Genomic DNA, 20,484 nt, shown 5'->3' with positions numbered 1-20,484 from the left:
TTTTCAATGACACCAAATTGATTAAATTTGGTTCACAAATAAAAAAGTTGCACCCACATTCTATGCAGGATACACAAATATCTTTTTCTGAGATAATTTATAGTAATTTTGGTTGTCTGAGCACAGGTTAGTTGCTTATGCAATAGTGCCCAGTTATGTATTCATCCTAATCGTTTATTAGACAAGAAAGGAATAGAATCTATTGAAGTTGTAAAATAAAAAAAATGTTCTTAGAACAATTAATGGAAACTGCAAAAAACCTACAACTGTATGTGCAAAAATGGATCTGAACCCTTAGTCTCCTGAATGTAAGTGCAGGTTCTTAAGCAATGCATGCACTATCTCACTTGGTTCTGATAGAAGGGACAACAGGCCACTAAAGAGGAAAAACCAAGAATAACAAGCGAATCATGTGAAGACATGGGTTTAAATTCAGGTAAAAGAATAAGAAAGAAGATCTTCATTTTATAATCTCTTTTCGAGACACATTATATTCTATTCAACTAATTTTCCAAATCCTTTACTGTCTGACAGGATGGAATGCAATTGGAAAACCTTAAACCTGAAACTTCCTGGCAGACTAAAACTGTGTGTCGGACCGAGACTTGAACTCGGGACCTTTGCCTTTCACGGGCAAATGCTCTACCAACTGAGCTACCCAAGCATGACTCACGCCGTCCTCATAGCTTTAATTCCGCCAGTACCTCGTCTCCTACCTTCCAAACTTCGCAGAAGCTCTCCTGCATACCTTGCAGAACTAGCACTCCTGGAAGAAAGGATATTGTGGAGACATGGCTCAGCCACAGCCTAGGGGTTGTTTCCAGAACGAAATTTTCACTCTGTAGCGGAGTGTGCGAGACTCGAACTCGGGACCTTTGCCATTCGTGGGCAAGTGCTCTACCAACTGAGCTACCCAAGCACGACTCATGCCCCGTCCTCATGGCTTTAATTACACTGCAGAGTGAAAATTTCATTCTGGAACCTCACGCCTTTTCAGTAACAGATACTGTGCTGGTTTTGCACAACATACAAAGAAAAAGGGTTTGTGCCACGATTATAAACACTGAAGACTGGGGCAGGAGAATATGAAAGCAGCTGAACATTGAACTGTAGTCAGATGTTGTTAATGATTTTCTAACTGAAGATTTAAATATGCATTTCACCAATTCAACCAAATGCATACATCATAAATAAAAATACATAAAAAAGCAGTTATTTGCTGTATAATGACTCATTTCTTCTCCCCCAGCTTTAATTTCTTTTACAAGTTTCTCCTCTGTTTCACTTATCCCTGCTCATAGTACATGCTGTACACCACCATGGCAGACTACTTTATTTCTATCTTGTCATACTTTCTTTCAATTTCTTCATCTGTGGAGCTAATAAGTGTATAAGCTTTTACTACTGACAACTTGTATCTATCTTGACTAAGATAATGCTTTAATATGCTGCTCATACTAGTTCACAGTTTTCTGTGTAGTAATTAATTGGTCACCGAATAAATAATGTGTACTTACTAAATTAACTGGTTTTATATTTAATCCATCAAGAACATCAAAGATCTGAGATTCCAGCTCAGGACTGATATTAACTTCATATGGTGGTAATTGTTCTGTTTCTTTATTTCTTTTAAGTGTCCCACTGAATGCTTCGATCACACCCAAATGGAATAGCTGCCGCACAATAGACAAGGCACAGCTTTTGGAAGCCGACTGTTTGTTTGATCCTGTCTCTCTTCCTGTAACAGCTAAAATACACATCAGTTTATTAAAACCCTTTTTACATTCTTGCACAACAACTTGATGTTATTTTGACTTATTTCATAATAAAGATGTTGACTAAAACATTTAATAGAATTATAATGAGTATACACAATTATTAATGACTGTAATGTGTGTGAGGATAGATCAGCAGTCACGCAATTGAAGAACTGCTGCAGAGACACCCGGTTTGTATAAATGACAATAAATTAATTTGATTCAAGACAACTTTTTGCCCAATAACAAAACAAACATTGCTGTCCATCCACCACACAGAACTTTTTCTATTTGGTGAGAAGGATCAATCTATCTTCACACGTGTAATATGTTCTACATGAATTCTCCGTTGTTGTTATTATAAATGTATTTCTTCTTCCTTTATTAAAAATGATATTAAGAGAGAAAACCCTACATGCCGTTATATTTGTATTACAGACTATTTATAACATACTTGTCATAACTGTGCTGCCATCTGAAATAACTAGTCCCTAAGTAACTATGGACTGGCCACCAATTGGCATTTCCTGACATCCTTCTTGGTGTGAGGCCACATCATGATGTATAAAGAAAAATTGTATTTCTGTTCATGCAGCTCTTGTAAGTGTGACAGCCTAGGATTCTTATACACCATGTAAGTGTGACAGCCTAGGATTCTTCTACACCATATCCGGGCACCCCCAAAATCATACGTTTTTCATATAAGGTGCATTGTGCTGTCACCTAATGCCAGGTATTCCACATCAGCGACCTCAGTAGTCATTAGACATCGTGAAAGACGAGAATGAGGCACTCCACGGAACTCACGGACTTCGAACGGGGTCACGTGATAGGGTGTCACTTGTGTCATACGTCTGTACACGAGATTTCCACACTCCCTAAACATCCCCAGGTCCACTGCTTCTGATGTGATAGTGAAGTGGAAAAGTGAAGGGACATGTACAGCACAAAAGCATACAGGACGACCTCATCTGTTGGCTGACAGAGACCGCCGACAGTTGAAGACGGTTATAATGTGTAATAGGCTAACATCTATCCAGACCATCACACAGGAATTCGAAACTGCATCGGGATCCACTGCAATTTAGGCAGGAGGTGAGAAAACATGGATTTCATGGTCGACGTCATGCCAGTAAATGCCAAACGACACCTCACTCTGTGTAAGGAGTGTGAACATTGGACAATTGAACTGTGGAAAAATATTGTGTGGAGTGACGAGTCACGGTATTCAAGGTGGCGATCTGATGGCAGGGTGTGGGTATGATGAATGCTCAGTGAACATCATCTGCCAGTGTATGTAGGACCAACAGAAAAATTTGTAGGCAGTGGTGTTATGGTGTGGTCATGTTTTTCATGGAGGGGGCTTGCACCCCTTATTGTTTTGCATGGCACTATCACAGAACAGGCCTACATTGATGTTTTAAGCACCTTTTTACCTCCTACAGTTGAAGAGCAATTCGGGGATGGCGACTGCATCTTTCAACATGATCGAGCACCTGTTCATAATGCACGGCCTATGGCGGAGGGGTTACACGATAATAACATCCCTGTAATGGACTGGCCTGCACAGAGTCCTGACCTGAATCCTATAGAACACCTTTGGGATGTTTCGGAACACCGACTTCGAGCCAGGCCTCACCGACCGACATCGAAACCTCTCCTCAGTGCAGCATTCTGTGAAGAATGGGCTGCCATTCCCCAAGAAAACTTCCAGCACCTGATTGAATGTATGCCTGCGAGGGTGGAAGCTGTCATCAAGGATAAGGGTGGGCCAACACTATATTGAATTCCAGCATTACCAATGGAGGGCACCATGAACTTTTAAGTTATTTTCAGCCACGTGCCCAGATACTTTTGATCCCCAATTGTATTCAACCAAAGTTTAGCATACCAAAGTGTTATACAAACTTCGTACATTGGTGGATCCTTTTGTTGGGAGACAGACTTCAAGGTACAGTACCTATTGAGAGAAGACATTTAATCTCACCAGAGGGGGCCTGAAAGAAGGCTTGTCATTGCTGGGCTGTTAGCTTCACATCATCTTCAGCCTTCAGTCCCATGCTTTCAGCAACTCACATTCCCAATGACACATGGCCCTACACATCAACAGCAATTTAACTGCATTTAGAGGGACAGTAAATTGAACCACAACATGGATTCCAAACTATCCATTAGCTGTCACATAATTATTTTCACTGAATTTCTACACATCTCAATACTCTGTCCTTAGCCTTTCTCAGACTGGGAAGGCTGGCTGTGTTCCTCTGGGTCTGGGTTAATGAATAATATATAGCTTTAAGCACACTCAAGAACTGAATAGTGGAAATTTGTTCCATGAATACATCTCTTTCACTCCAGTCTTCCAACAAATGTCTGACTGTCAGCCATGCTTAATTCGTCTGCTAACTGGATTTTCAGGACAACTGGAGAAAAAACCCAGATCAGCCAAGAATGTTGTCATGTGTGGACTCGTGCATATCTTCATGTAACTGCAATTCTCAATAAAACAGTGATTTCAAACAGGCTGTAGTATGTTCCCTTTTACTCCTGTAACTGAACTTTATATACAGATGCAAGCCAAGCCTTCCGGATTCACTGTTCACAACACAAACGACACCTGTGCAATGCCCTAAAGACATTGCAAGTGTCATTCATTATTGGAATAGTGTTCTGTGTCTTTGTGAGTGCATTATGTTAGTGCTAATTGAATTTGAATATGGGCTAATTGTCAGAGCCAATATTGGGGGTGCTTCTGTAACCAAGGTAGCCCAAGTGTTTGGTGTTTCAAGAGGCACTAAATCAAAGAATTAAACTACATGCAGGGAAAGCAGAAAAACATCTACTAAGCCACAACACAGACGGAAGTCTCTTATGAGTGAGCATGAGGGTTGGACATTGAAGAGGATTGTAATGAAAAATAAGGGGATGGCAGCTGCAAGAGTCACTGCAGTATTGAATACTGCACTATGGAACCTTGTCAGCACCAAAACAACATGCAGGAACCTCCATAAGCAGGGAAATGCAGGACGAGCTGTAATCCCAAAACAACTCACCAGTGATGAAAATGCCTATAATGGGAAAATGTGGTACCTAAGCCATAAAACCTGGACTGTGGAGTAATGGAAGGAAGTCATATTTGGTTGGATGAGTTTTGTTTCACACTGTTTCCAACTTCTGGCTGAGTTTATGTCCCAAGAGTGAAGCATTGTGGGCGTTCGGTGATGATTTGTGTAGCCATATCACAGTATTCTATGGGCCTCATTGTTGCACTGCAAGGTTGCATTACTGCCATCAATTATGTGACCATTCTGGCTGATCAGGTCTATACCATGGTACAATGTTTGTTCTTTAATTGTGACTCTAGTCTTCCAAGGCAATATGGCCTCTGTTCATACAGCTCACATCGTACCATACTGACTTTGTGAGCACAAGTGTACATTGTTGCTTCTACCGCAGCCTTCAGTCACCAGATCTCAATGTTATTGAGCCTTTGTGGTTTACTTTGGAGAAAAAGATGTGCGATCACTATCCACCTCCATCATTGTTACCTGAACTTACCACTGTTTTTCAGGAAGAATGGTGTAAGATTTTCTTGAGAACCATACAGTGCCTCTATTTATCCATTCCAAGATGACTGGAACTGTTTTGAATGCTAGCGGGTTTCCTACACTGTAACAGGCATGGTCATGTGTTGTGTTGCGGTTTTGGTGTTTCCGTATTTTGTACACCCTCTGTATATGGATAAAGGAGCTTTTGAGGGTGTGAGAGATCTGTTTACAGCAAAAGGAATTCCAACAGAAATAAGAAAAACATTCTGTGAATATTTTGTCTAGAGTGCAGTATTATACAACAGTGAACCATACACTGACAGAAAGAGGAGAAATACTTGGGTAATTCTGAAATGTGGTTGTGGAGGAAAATGTTTAAAATGAAATGGACTGACAGAGTGATGAATGAAGAGTATTTCTGAGAATGCGAGAGATAAAAAATGATAAGAATGAGGAAAATAACTATGGCAAGTACTGCAAAGAAATCACCTCCAATGAATAGTCAAAATAAGACAAAGAGGAAGATTTTGAAAGCTGTATGACATCAAAAAGGAACCAAGTTACCAAACTACACAGAGTGGGGAGTGTCCAGTCAATCCTTGCTGTAAGATAGATATACTAAATAAAAAAAAAGTGCCATGAGATAATGTTTTATACATTCCCAAAAGACCTTGTTGTTCACAGGTGATCTATCAAAATAATTAGTGTAGTATGATAACGAATATCATTGAGTCTGATAGTTGTGGGAGCAGTTCAACTTCAAAAAACTACTGCAACCCACTATCTTCTGAATCTGCTTACTGAATTCATCTACTGATCTTCCTCTATGAGCTACTGAAGCATGACTCACGCCCGGTCCTCACAGCTTTACTTCTGCAGTATCTCGTCTCCTACCTTCCAAACTTTACAGAAGCTCCCCTGCGAACCTTGTAGAACTAGCACTCCTGAAAGAAAGGATACTGCGGAGACATGGCTTAGCCACAGCCTGGGGGATGTTTCCAGAATGAGATTTTCACTCTGCAGCGGAGTGTACACTGATATGAAACTTCCTGGCAGATTAAAACTGTGTGCCCGACCGAGACTCGAACTCGGGACCTTTGCCTTTCGCGGGCAAGTGCTCTACCATCTGAGCTACCGAAGCACGACTCACGCCCGGTCCTCACAGCTTTACTTCTACCAGTATCTCGTGTCCTACCTTCCAAACTTTACAGGTTCGCAGGAGAGCTTCTTGATGGCAGTTTATGGGGCAACATCTTTTATTAACATTCGAATAGTTTGCAAATATCAAACATTGGATGCTGCACAGATCGTATATCGGACACTGTTCCCGAACCGATTCTTCATTACATGAAATTCTGTTTTTTCACGGGCATTAAAAAAGGAGCCAAAATCTTCAAAAACTTCCAAAACTGTGCAGAAATTATCTAAACTACCTGACAACTGATGTCCATGTAGTAAGCTAATTAAGTCCACATACTTTTCATTTCATTATATAAATTTCAAGAATGAGTCAGTCTGTGTGCTGCGTAACACAGGTCACAAGCAGAGTAACTGACATCTTACAGTAGAACTGGTGTACTAGGGGTGTGCACACTTTCTCTTCTATTCACTATGCCTACAGTAATTTTTTTTAACATGAAAAATGTCTAGTTGCACTAATTTTCCATGTTCATGTGAAACTGTAGACACCCCTACTTATGTTGCATCAGTCAGTTCTAATGACTGAGGCAGACAATGGCATACTACCTCCAATAGAACCACCCTAGTACAGCTCTGTGAAATACAAACAACATACCTACAGGTTGAGCAGTTATACTTATTTTACAATATAACACATATAAAAGTTTTTCATAGGAAAACAGCCTTAGCAGTTGTACCACTGACACAGTCCAATTCAACTGATTTGTACTTGCTAGCACCCTCCCCTGCCCCACAGAAAACCCAGCCCCACCAACAAGCAGAAGTACTGTTACTGCTAATGGATTCTTTTGCTGCAATTATGCAGTTCTCTCATATCCGTAATGCTACAAAATGAGTTAACAAATTAATGAATTGGATGCTTGGTAATAGTCAATGCCTTCCAGCTGTTTAGATGAAGGATAGAATGAACTCACTTTTACAATGTTGAAATTGATGTTTTCCTTCTAGCAGTCCCTTCAAATCATCTATATTCATAATGTTAATTCATACATTTTTCAGAATTATGACAATTATAAATTTGCTGCCATTTACACTTAATGAAACAATTCTAATGGAGAGATAGGAAAACAAGAACAATCTAATTGACTTAAACTGACAGTGGCAAGATATTGGCTTTCAATTAGTGTTTACAAACATCATGTAATTAACTTTCTTGAACCCTGGGCTCCCTAGTTCTGAACCATAAGAAGTCTTAAAACGTCAGAACAATTCATGTCATTAGTGCTTTGTCTTCTTACACTGTATATCTAACAATAACTATGTTGTGTGTAGCGGGGACCATAGTTGCATCATTGGCAACAACTGTTGTGTGTAGTGTGGTTCGTAGTTACATCACTGACCAAGGTGTTGGGTAGGGCTTAGTCTGAAAAGGTGGTAAGTTGCCAATGATAAACATTAAGTTTTCAGTTGGAAAAACAGTCTAGGTTGCAATAATTACAGCAGAACCTTTATTGACACCTTCCACCTTATTGAGGCATCTTTAGAATACGTTTAGGAACTGTAGGTAACACATGAGACATAAGTACCAAAAACTTTTGGTATGCACCTTCGGTGAAGGCATGCAGGTATTTGAAGAAAAGGCCACACTTCTAATCTCGACAAACAGAAACTGGAATACAATTACCACAGGAAATTGAAAAACTACATGTCTAGGATTTTTGGTAAAAAAGTATGAACTAACCATGTAGTCATGAAGTGTAACACTTATATAAGACCACGGGTTTCAAATTAAATGTCAACCCAATTTATATAATTTAAAAAGGACATGCTTAAAAATTAATTTCCACCAAACATATGTTCCTATATTTACACCATTTTTAAAAGTTCCTTAAATAGTGTAAAAAGGGGATTTTTCACTATAGTCCAGTCTTAATATGGTTCACCACTATCACTGACATTACTCAATAGCAAGTTTTTCAGGTTTCATATTGGAAAGTTGGAACTCAAAATGTGTTGTGGCAATGTGTCTGAACTTTCCATCAAACATTACTTGTATTAAGAAATGTAAAAATTCAACATAAAACTTTCTAAGCCACTTAAAATGAAAGTGTGCTTCAGACTCAATACCTATTAGTAACACCACAGAAATATCAACTGCCTTAGCAGTATCAACAAAAGTTGATAACAAAATAGGTGTCATTTACCACTCAACCATGATATTATTCCCCCCTCATCCATTTTCGGAAACATTCTGTGGTTACAGTAAACAAGCACAGTGGTGAACAAGGAAAACACATCACATTGTCAATGCTTTCAGACCTGCAGTGCATATGCTACCAACCCCAATTACGCATTGACTAATAATGATAAGCCCACCAAAGCGCCTCACTCCCAGGTGCAAACACAGATAAGCCAATAGAATTTAATGAACTTACTTCGGCCAAGCTGCTTCACGTAAAAGCTCATCTCAGCAACGAAACTCCTAAAAAATAGAAAAATGCAATTAATACTTTATTCAGGTTCATAATTTGTAATGGGATGAAATAAAGTTTTGAAGAAAGAATCAACATCTGAAGAAATATAATGAAAACAAAACACTTACCATAAATTTTGGAGTGGTTATCAGTAGCCAGGTTCAGGCTGTATAGCACTGAAACTCCTGATCACTGCAGTGCAACACCATGAAAATACTTGGTATATCTTCATACGGATAACATTGGAAAATTTAACTGTACTTAAAAAGAGAATGAAGTTACAAGTTAACTGCAATTTCAAAATAACATTTATTGGTACAAGTATTACTTATAAAGAAATATTCTGTGTGGTTTCTGCAATATGTAACTTGTCAGATTCATATCAAATGTATGACAACTGGTTAATTTAAGATGCTGCAAAATGTGTGTGTGTGTGTGTGTGTGTGTGTGTGTGTGTGTGTGTGTGTGCACGCACGTGCGCGCACGCACATGCAAGCGTGCATTCTAAATTCACAACTGGGCACTGTTACTATTAATACACAAAAAAATCTGTACTAGCTGTTCAAGAAATTCTTTTCTTTTGACATTAAGTACAATACTTACTCTCTAGTATCTTTCGCATTGCTACAGTGATTATTCTGAAGTGAATCCTACACACTTGCTACAAAACATTGCTGCAATACCAAATATTTCATGATACAGTGAAAATAAATGTAACTGGATAGATAAAAAATCACAAAGCCGCAGCAGGAAAAAACACGCATATACACTGAAGTGTCAAAGAAACTGATATATGCATGCATATTCAAATACAGAGAGATGTCAAAAGGCAGAATATGACACTGCAGTTAGTAATGCCAAAGACAACAAGTGTCTGGCACAGTTACTACTGCTGCAATGGCTGGTTATCAAGATTTAAGTGAATTTGAACACGGTGTTATAGTCGGCGCACGAGCAATGAGACACAGCATCTCCTAGGTAGCGATGAAGTGGGGATTTTCCTGCATAACCATTTGACGAGTGTACCATGAATATCAAGAATCCAGTAAAACATCAAATCTCTGACATCACTGCGGCCGGAAAAAGATCCTGCGAGAATGGGACCAACAACAACTGAAGAGAATCGTTCAATGTGACAGAAGTGCAAACCTTCTGCAAATTGCTGCAGTTTTCAATGCTGGGCCATTAACAAGTATGAGCGTGCGAACCATTCAACAAAACATCATCGATATGGGCTTTTGGAGCCAAAGGCCCACCCTTGTGCCCTTGATGACTGCACGACACAAAACTTTATACCTTGCCTGGCCCAACATTGGACTGTTGATTACTGGAAACATGTTTCCTGGTCGGACAAGTCTCGTTTCAAATTGTATTGAGTCTATGGAACGTGTAAGTGAATAAAGGCAACCTCTTGATTCCCTGGTCCCTGCGTGTAAGCAGAGGACTGTTCAAGCTGGTGGAGGCTCTGTAATGATATGGGGCGTGTACAGTTGGAGTTATATGGGACCCCTGATATGTCTAGATACAACTGACAAGTGACACATACATAAGCATCCTGTCTGATCACCTGCATCACATCCCACACGTCCAGAATTGCTACAGAGTGGACTCCCCAGACATGAACATTATTGAGCATATCTGGGATGCCTTGCAATGTGCTGTTCAGAAGAGATCTCCACCCCTTCATACTCTTACGGATCTATGGTGTCCCTTCAGACATTACTCAAGTCTATGCCACGTTGTGTTGTGGCACTTCTGCATGCTCACAGGAGGCCTACACAATATTAGGCAGATGTACCACTTTCTTTGGCGCTTCAGTGTATAAAAGTTAAGGAAATTTGCAATCTTTCAGAGCCAGTGGCTTCTTTTTCTGGCACGAGGGTTGAAGCAAGGAGGGAGAAGAAGAAGACTGGCAAGGTTCCGGAAATGGAGAGAGTTTGGAAGAGTCACCCAGAACTCTAGATAAAAGGACACTAACCAGATGTGACGAGAAGGAAGAACTATCGTGGCAAGAGAGGAGGTTTGGAGTATTAGAGATGGTTGCAGCAGCAAAACTAAAGCAGAAGGTGAAAAAAGGAAGTCAAGCAAAAAAATGGGAAAAAGTAGAAAAATTCTAATGAAAATCATGATTACAGACAAGTGAAGAGAAGATATAATGAGTGAGCAAGAATTGCTCACCAGAAAATTGAACTATAAGATGTGAAAAAATTTTGGTAGGAAAATTTTATAATAATAAACTGTGGTTAGAGAAGTTCATGGAAATCTGTGAAAACAGACAAAAGTTTAAAAACACAAAGGTGGTGGTGGTGGTTGTGATTATTTCAGAGAAGTAAATGTTTATCTTTGAAAAACTAACTAAGTAATTCATAAATACCACAGAATGGCATACTGTTTCCACTATTAGTGGAGTTCATCCATTACACTTTATGACTGGCTGTATGAAAAAATTTCACATAATTACGAAGTGAGAACCATGTAAATGTGTGTCATTACTGGCAATGTGTGAGACACAGACTTCAAAAACTTTGAAGCACTGGTAGCAACAATGACTGCTTTACAGCAATTATGTAAGAGGGCTTTAGTGCAAAATATAGCTCTAGAGGAAGAGCCATGTCTCCCTAACTTGGTCTCACAAGAGTGTAGAGCACTAACTGGGTAGATGTTGACTATAGCTCTCACACACAAATGGATACTATTACAAGAAGCAATCTTTCTTCTCTCCAAAATTGTGTTTCTTGTACTGGTGTCGAGACCAAGCTCTAATTTACTTTCACTCACTCTAGTATTACGCAGTACACTACCACTCTTTTCCAGCCATTATCTTTAGCTCACAATGGAAGTCTAAACTGTTTTGGAAGTCAGTTTGCTCAAAACCTTTGGGTCCTATACTTTTATTGGTCCATTTCTTAAGTGCCATTTTCATTATACACTTATTAGACACTTATTTAGTGTTATCTACTGGCTCCAAGGTAACTTTTTTGTTTGTTTGTTGTTTTGGTATGAACAAAAATGTTAATTGCTATCTTCCTTGTGTTACCTGTAACACTGCACATACACAAGTGGCTGAATGGAACCTATTACAGTTACAGGCAATTGTAATATATGTTTATACAGGCAATTGTAATGTATGTTTATACAGGCAAACAAGAGCAGCAGACATTTATTGAATTCACAAAATGAGCTAACATTATTAGATCTTTTAACTGGAAAGATCCACTCAAAGGTCTTATTTGCATTACATAAAAATAGAGCCAGCTATTTACCATACTTTGTGTTCCTCCTAGTAGCTTGTTAACCAGACACAGTTGTCTTACTAATCTGTCACAAATTCTGACCTGGTTAGCGTGTTACTGCAAACAGAAATGAGCATAATACAGCATTTACTATTGCTATAAGCAGTAAATTTCTGTACTTATAAGTTTGGTTGACATACAGGGTCACAACAGTGTTTATTTAAAACAGATTTTATAATACAGATCCAACGTATAATTTTTTAATGAACCTGCCAGACCAATGTTCTTGTGAAGAATTAACTTTAATCTCAACAACTCACCTCTCATTTCAGCCCCATGACCACAACATCTGAAAATGCTATGCAGGAGGGGGTGGGGGTGGGGCTGGATAAAAACAAACCACTGACAGAGTATAATAATAAACTACAAGGGCTATTCAGAAAGTAAGATCCAATTTCTTATAAAACATAAACCACCACAGATTTTTTCAAAAAAAGTTTTTATTTAATGCCTTACATCTTCATTTTTCTACGTAGTTCCAATTTCTATGATTGCTTAAACATTTGTCATAGCATTCTACAAGCTTTTGTATCTGTAAGTCATAGATGTCTCTCTCTTGTGAGGATAACCAGTCTGTAACTGCTTCTTTCATTCGTCATCTGTTGCAAAGCACTTGCTGCTGAGAACCTACTTTAAGCAGGAGAACAAGTGAAAATCACTCAACACCAAGTCTGGATTCTACAATCGGTGAACAATCTGTTCCCATCCAAAACATCTGATAAGATTTTGAGTGTTAATGTTAGAATGGGATCTGGCATTTTCATACAGCAAACAAATTCCAGACATCAGCAGGCCAAGTTGCTTATTCCATATTGCACAAGTAAGTTTAATCAATGCAGTGCAGTAAGGAAAATGGTATTGTTATCCCTTGCAGCATAAACTCTACTAACTAGACTCCATGTCTATCACAAAACTTCATTGTCATAACTTTGTGTGTTGTGATTGTTTGCTTGACCTTGACTTTGACGACGTTGTGTGAGTATTCCACTGATGGCATTTAAGACTCTGCAGTCATGTGGGAAACTGACGTCTTGTCCCCTATGATTATATTCTCTAAAAATTTATCACCTTCCTTATGATTTGGGTCTAAATAATCAAGAGCACAAGTTGTTCTTTCCATTTTGCGTTTTTCAATAAGTAGCCTGGGAACACGAAGTGCACACAATTGTGGAAATGCAACTTTTCTGAGACAATTTTGTGTAATGTTGTTCTACCCACATTCAGATATTCCAGTGCTGAAGCTGAAATTGCAAATTGTCTGTTTTCACATCTTTGACCAAATATTCTGAGGTCACTGATTGCTGTTCATCATGCACATTTTCCTGTCTGCCCTTGGAAACTCTCACTCACTTAAGCACTTTGCTCTGTCAATTTCTGCTGTTGCAACATTCTCCACAGCCAAAACCCAGATTACTGAGCAAATTTCACAGTCAATGGGTTGATCAATAGTTTTAAATATACTGAACTGACATTATGAACAGCACACTGCTACAATACCAATGCAGATGGCATTGACGAGCAAGGCATGCCGGGAGTCTGTGCGCATACACATTTCAATGTGTGTGCGACGTTCGGTTGGTTTCATATCTTACTATCCAAATAACCCTCACATATTGCAGAGACAGAAATTGCTGAAGTACTCCTCAAGACTATATGATGCTACTGAATTCACTGAAATCAAATACATGCCAACACTAAGCAATGTTTGGTTACCAGTTACTTGTATATTTTACACATACATTAAACTAGCATGGGAAAGGCAGTGCTTAGGGTGGCAGCGCCATGGATATTATAGACGTTAGGACAAAGAGACATGGCATCAACTGTGACAAGCAAAGCACCGGGACGTACAGGGATGGGAACTGTGGAGAGTCAGTAGAGGGAATAGTTAGTATCATGGTGTGCTTCACTTCAATGACCGACTGCTTCACTTCAATGACCGACTGCTTCACTTCAATGACCGACTGCTTCACAGCCCCTGCTGTACAGATTCTTCCTAACTCTCTCTCTCTCTCTCTCTCTCTCTCTCTCTCTCTCTCTCACACACACACACACACACACACACACACACACACACACACACACACACACACACACACACACACACACCCCTTCTGACTCCAAAACCTCTCGGTACAATTGTCGTAAAATCGGTGGGAGGACTGTTCCGTAATGGGTCTCAGAAGCTTACTGAATAGGATATTTCGATAAAGAACCAAAAATGACGTCACTACAGAGACTAACCTACTACACCGATCGGTATGAACGATACAGAATAGGGGCCCTCCCCTCCCCCTCCCCCTCCCCCAGTACAGCCTGCTTGCCAACAATGCACTTAGCAGCCCACTATCCTTTCCCCATCACACCCTTGCACTCTCCTTGTGTGTTAATGTTTTTCTAAATCCGAAGGAAGATTGTGCCCCATAGCCCCCACTTCAGCAATCTATTGGGTGTTTGTATTTGCACCTTGGTTCAGAGTCCATGTTGAACTGTAGGTCCCTGTAAATGGATGGTTGAGTCAGATAAAGGACAATGGCATACCACCTTAAAAGAAGATACTTAATAGCCCATTAATAATATACGAAATTTGCAATGCTATAAAATTCATAACAACCGAGTTACTGTACCACAATAGAGACACTATGTGCAAATGTCTGAAACGAGAGCTCTAAGCTCTTGTAAGCTGGTGACATCTATGAGCGACTGCTGTAAATGATAAACTGCCAATTTTGAGTCTAGGTACACATCTTAAAATTAACGTTATTACATAAAGACTATTATGCATGAAAGTATGTTTATTAACTGAGAAATGATTTAATACTTAAATTGTGGTGGAAACAAATATTGTTGTAAAAACACCTAAATGTATGAGAGAGAGAGAGAGAGAGAGAGAGAGAGGGGGGGGGGGGGGGTGGCAGGGGCAGGGCAGGCACTGTGTGTGTAATATGCAATTATGGAGATGGCTCTTACCTACAGTTGCGTAAAATGCTACTTTCGTACCACTAGAAGTGATGCAGAATTATGTCATCCTTGCATATAACAGTGACCAAGTATCCTACAATTACTTAATACCCAACTTCCACAATGCTGATATGGACGCCACAGATTGCGCTGGTAAAGTTACTGGTTGACCATACAAAGGAAGCATTGATTGTGGAATCACATATACTGGACTCATAAATGTTGAAGCTGATGCAGCAGGTAGATTTTTGTAGTGCAAGATAAAAAGATAACAGGTCTCCAGTATTATTATAATAAAAATAGTGTTGAAAGGTGAATTGTTCACGGAATATTACTACGCAAAGTTAAGTACTCCTGAATTGTAAAGCCTAGCTCTCTCTAACATGTGTATCCTGGTTTCAGTAATTACACTGGTTAAATTCAATATCTATCCAAGTTAAAAATAGAATTATTCATTTTGATGTGAAATGAACAAATATAATTTTTGAAATGTTTACTTAGCTCTCATTTCGTAAAAAAAATAGGGGTGGGAAAGAGAAAGAGAAAGAGAAAGAGAGAGAGAGAGAGAGAGAGAGAGAGAGAGAGAGGGGGGGGGGGGGGGAGATTAATTTTATGGTAGACAGAAATTTTGCAATGTTGGTAATTTCTTTATTGTTACATATAAAGGCTGTCAATACTGAGTGTGCCATATTTTGTTCCTAGAGAAGCCACAGCGTTTACAAAAATATCTCTTGTTGTGCTTCAAGAACCTATCTGCTCAACTTTCTAGCTATTTTCTGCGTCTGCAGTTAAATTTCCACTGCTAAGTAAGAACTAAAACACAAACATTCATTTACCTTCATGGGTGCATATTCATAATCTTAATTTTCTTAAACAAATTTACTTTAACATTTCAGGTTAATTCAATTTTAACATGCCACATACATATGTTAACAGTGCAAGTAACTTTTGCTATACGTGCACAGAAGTGACTTGCTTCTCAATTACGTGAATTTACTCCATCAATACAAACAGCACATTACCATTATTTTTACTGTAAAATAAATGAGGATAAATCCTGGGCACCTAATATTTGCTGTAATACATGGGCCTCAAATCTCTGTTGTTAGTTAAACAAAACAGTAAACTCAGTGCCACTCACAGTACTCATGACATAGTGAGAACCTTCAAACCGTATCAGTGAATGTTGTTTTTGAGTGGGGGTGCCTCTTATTTAAAATGAGATATCAAGAAATAAGAAGTGGACCACAGCATATCCAAGTTTGACATAAGCTACATGATCAGTACCACATGGAGCAGATCCCTCTTTCCATCCCTCTGTGATGTTATGTCCAAGAATATGATTAAGGTGTGCAGGGTAAACGCAAATAACAGTCTGAGTCTACAGCAAAATCCGGACTATAGATCAGCATCGATCTTGCCCCGTAGACCAAACAAAATTTCTCAGAAACAACTTAATGATTTAATTCATGATCTGGAGTTACCAAAAAGCAAAGTCAAACTTCTTGGCTCCAGGTGTCAGCAGTGGAAACTCCTAGGAAAAAATGTGAAATGCTTGTATACAGACATCGAGCGAGAGATGTAACACCCTTCTTTGAAGTGGAAAACAACCTTTTTGCGTGAAATGATGAAAATGGTCTTTGAGACTGGAGGATAATCTGAAAGACTGGAGACTTTTCACTGACTCCTCTAAGTGAAGATTGAAAGCTGTTTTGTTACACAATGGATAAACAGTGACACCTGTTCCTGTACATCAAACTGTACTAGGAAGAAGAGCTATGAAAATGTAAAACTGCTTCTTAAAAATTAAATTATAAAATCTATCAACAGCAGAAATGTGCGGATCTCAAGGTCATTAATATCATACTCAAAATGTGGTTAGGACATACCAAATATTCCTGATTAATTTGTGAGTGGGACAGTAGTGACAGAAAATCACACCACAAACAAAAAATCTGCCTGAAAGGAAAATGATGGAGTCTGGGCAAAAGAATATACACTACACTCCCTTTCCCATGACAAAATCTTCTTGCCACCTTCACACATGCAATTAGGACTTCGAAGAATGTACTTAAAGTGATGACTCAAGGAGATGCTCTTAAGTACTGAACAGAAAATTCTCAAATTTCAGAGATGATAACACCGAAGAGGGAATCTTCGATGGACCACAGAGCCGAGAACTATCTAAAGATAGAATTTTTAATAGGGTCACTGAAGGACAAAATGAAGCAGCTCGGCAAGCCTTCAAAAATGTTGTTCACAATTTCTTGGAAAATCGAAGAACTGAAAATTACATTTCAGCTATTAATGAACTTCTGAGGATGTACCACGAGCTAGGTTGTAATAAGTCACTCAAGATCCACTTCTTGAACTCTCATCTTGACTTCTTTCCAAGCAATTGTAGGTTGCGAAAAATGCGCATGAAGAGCACTTTCGTCACAACATTTCACCGGTGGGAAGAGGATATCAAGACAAGTGGAACTCACCTACACTAGCAGACATGTTGGAATGTTGTAAGAGATGTCTCAGAAGTAGATTACAAACGAAAACAAAACACAGAAACACTCAAGTGAATAACTAAATATGTAAGAGACCAAGGCAAGATGTTATAAACATAAATGTGTAAATATAAATGATTTTGAACCAAGAGCTAACACACAATTCCTGGCGTCATATTCTCATTTTTCAACCTCAATTTGGTGTGTGTGTGTGTGTGTGTGTGTGTGTGTGTGTGTGTGTGTGTGTGTGTGTGTGTGTGTGTGTGTAAAGCTTATGGGCACACAACAGCGATGTTATCAGCGCCCTTACATGCACTGAAACAAATGAATGCGGATAAAATCTCATGCATTCAAACTGACCAAACACACACACACACACACACACACACACACACACACACACACAATCACACTATATCTAACACGCACTAAAACAACAGACAATTTGGTTGAAACTATTTTTGTAAATGATATAGCCAATTAATTTTTTTACAGACCACTGTTATTTATGTGAAAAGTGCTTCTGCTACGTGCTCTTACAACCTGTCAAGTAAGAGTGTGGTTGGTATTACACACAGATGGTAAAAGATATTGCCTTAGTTCTTTCACAGTCCAATAGAGGGAAACTTTGTTGTTCTTGCAATGTCCATAAAGCATTAGCTTACTTTGAATCCTTGACTGAGATACACAAGAAAACATACGAGCGCAGCTTATGCATTGCATTTTGAGATTGTGTTTCTCTGTAACCACCCCAAAGATCCAAAATTGAGTCTTGCCACCGTGTCCAAACATATGGGAAATCAAAGTCATTTGTATAAAAGTTGGTAACACGCTATAAATTGGTTAAAAATGTGGATGATTTTTTGAAGAATGTGGCTCAATCAGTAAATTGACTCCAAATGTGGAAAAAATGAACACAAGCAAAATTCGCTATGAAACTGCTGTCACTGTAAATTTGAGGCATTTGAAGGTCTCTTCCATGTAAATACGGGGAAAACTTGGTTTCAAGCACCCCTCAGAGGTGTCAGCTATTATTGATGCTGCTGCTGACTGGACTTACTATTTACTGTGATTGTATTTTTCTTTTATTCCTATATGACGTTATGTATACATTTTAGTTTGTTGTCGAATACATTTTTTCTATAGATTCATCTCACCACGATTTTACTTAACAGACTGCATTCTTCAATTAGTGAACTAATCTCAATCCTCAGCCTGGACTATATTCTACACTAAAGCAACAAAGAAACTGGTAAGGCATGCGTATTCAAACACAGAGATATGTAAACAGGCAGAATACGGTACTGTGGTCGGCAACGCTTATATAAGACAAGTTTCTGGTGGAGTTGTCAAATTGGTTACTGGTGCTGCAATGGCTGGTTATCAAGATTTAAGTGGGTTTAAACGTGGTGTTATAGTCGGCGCACGAGCGGTGGACACAGCATCTCCAAGGTAGCAATGAAATGAGGATTGTCCTATACGACCATTCCACCAGTGTAACGTGAATATCAGGAATCTGGCAAAACATCAAATCTCCGACATCACTGCAGGTGGGAAAAGATCCTGCAAGAATGGGACCAAAGACGACTGAAGAGAATTGTCCTCTGTGACAGAAGTGCAACCCTTCTGCAAATTGCTGCAGAGTTCAATCCTGGCCCATCAACAAGTTTCAGCATGCGAACCATTCAACAAAACATCATCGATGTGGGCTTTTGGAGCCAAAGGCCCACTTGTGTACCCTTAATGACTGCACAACACAAAACTTTATGCCTCGCCTCGGCCCATCAACACTGACATTGGACTGTTGATGACTGGAAACATATTGCCTGGTTGGACAACTCTCGTTTCAAATTGTATCGAGTGGGTGGACACGTATGTCTATGGAGACAACCTCATAATTCACTGGACCCTGCGTGTCAGCAGGGGACTGTTCAAGCTGGTGGAAGCTCTGTAATGGTGCATGGAGTGTGCAGCTGGAGTGATATGGAACCCCTGATACGTCTAGATATGGCTCTGACAGGTGACACATACATACGCATCCTGTCTGATCACCTGCATCCATTCATTCGATTGTGCATTCCTACAGATTTGGGCAATTCCAGCAGGACAATGTGACATCACACACACACACACACACACACACACACACACACACACACACACACACACACGACTACAGCCTTTGACAGCTGGAGCCACACTCAGTGAAAGAGAGTGAAAGAGAGAGAGAGAGAGAGAGAGAGAGAGAGAGAGAGAGAGAGTGGGGGGAGGGGGGGGGTGCATTGTTGAATGGGCAAAGGCCTTGTTAGCTGAAAGCTTATATTGAGAGTGTCTCTCTGTGACTTGGCATCTCCACTATATGGTGATATGCAATTTTCCTTTTCACAATATTGTTATACTCTAACATACGATACATACTGTAGCATGACATTTCAACCTGTGATTACTGGTGTTTCTTTCTGATGCCCCACGGTCTAGTCAACATCATTACTAATTTGGAATGAATGAAACAACAGAAAAGAAGCGGTAGCATCACAACCTCTAATGGGATTAGACCTAGTAAAGCACTGTACAGTTCAAACAGATGTTCAGGTTGACGATAGCTTTACATTCCGGTGTTAATATTATCTTGTACAAAGAACTACCTAATTTTTTGGCAACATACAAAAAGAAAAGTTTTTATATCAATGTCAAACTCCTTGACAACATTTTTGCTGGCTCAAAGATCATTCACTGATCAAAATCCTCAACACCACAATCATTATCAATGGAATTACCTAGGAAAAATACTCACTTAAAAATGGGAAGAGAAA

The 20,484-nt window shown here is 39.3% G+C and overlaps 1 protein-coding gene and 1 non-coding gene across 4 annotated transcripts in view; both read right to left on the bottom strand.

Moving 5' to 3' along the window:
• LOC126481955 (dosage compensation regulator) overlaps positions 1 to 20,484 on the bottom strand; it is a 169,624-nt gene that overhangs the window by 83,168 nt on the left and 65,972 nt on the right. For 2 of the 3 annotated variants that reach the window (XM_050105926.1, XM_050105918.1), the window contains exons 6-7: positions 8,881 to 8,927; positions 1,518 to 1,747 (exon numbers count right to left, since the gene is read on the bottom strand). In XM_050105926.1, the coding sequence (XP_049961883.1) occupies positions 1,518 to 1,747; positions 8,881 to 8,927 (277 nt within the window). Of the gene's footprint in view, positions 1 to 1,517; positions 1,748 to 8,880; positions 8,928 to 9,047; positions 9,182 to 20,484 lie in introns of those variants that run through there. The other variant, XM_050105933.1, reaches the window with a different exon arrangement.
• Trnas-uga (transfer RNA serine (anticodon UGA)) lies at positions 590 to 664 on the bottom strand. The gene has a single exon. It is a non-coding gene; the product is annotated as a tRNA-Ser (tRNA).

This window comes from Schistocerca serialis, chromosome 1 (genome assembly GCF_023864345.2).
Source record: "Schistocerca serialis cubense isolate TAMUIC-IGC-003099 chromosome 1, iqSchSeri2.2, whole genome shotgun sequence".
Lineage (NCBI taxonomy): Eukaryota > Metazoa > Arthropoda > Insecta > Orthoptera > Acrididae > Schistocerca > Schistocerca serialis.
The sequence above is the reverse complement of the archived record's forward strand: the minus strand, read 5'-3'. Positions and strand labels throughout refer to the sequence as shown.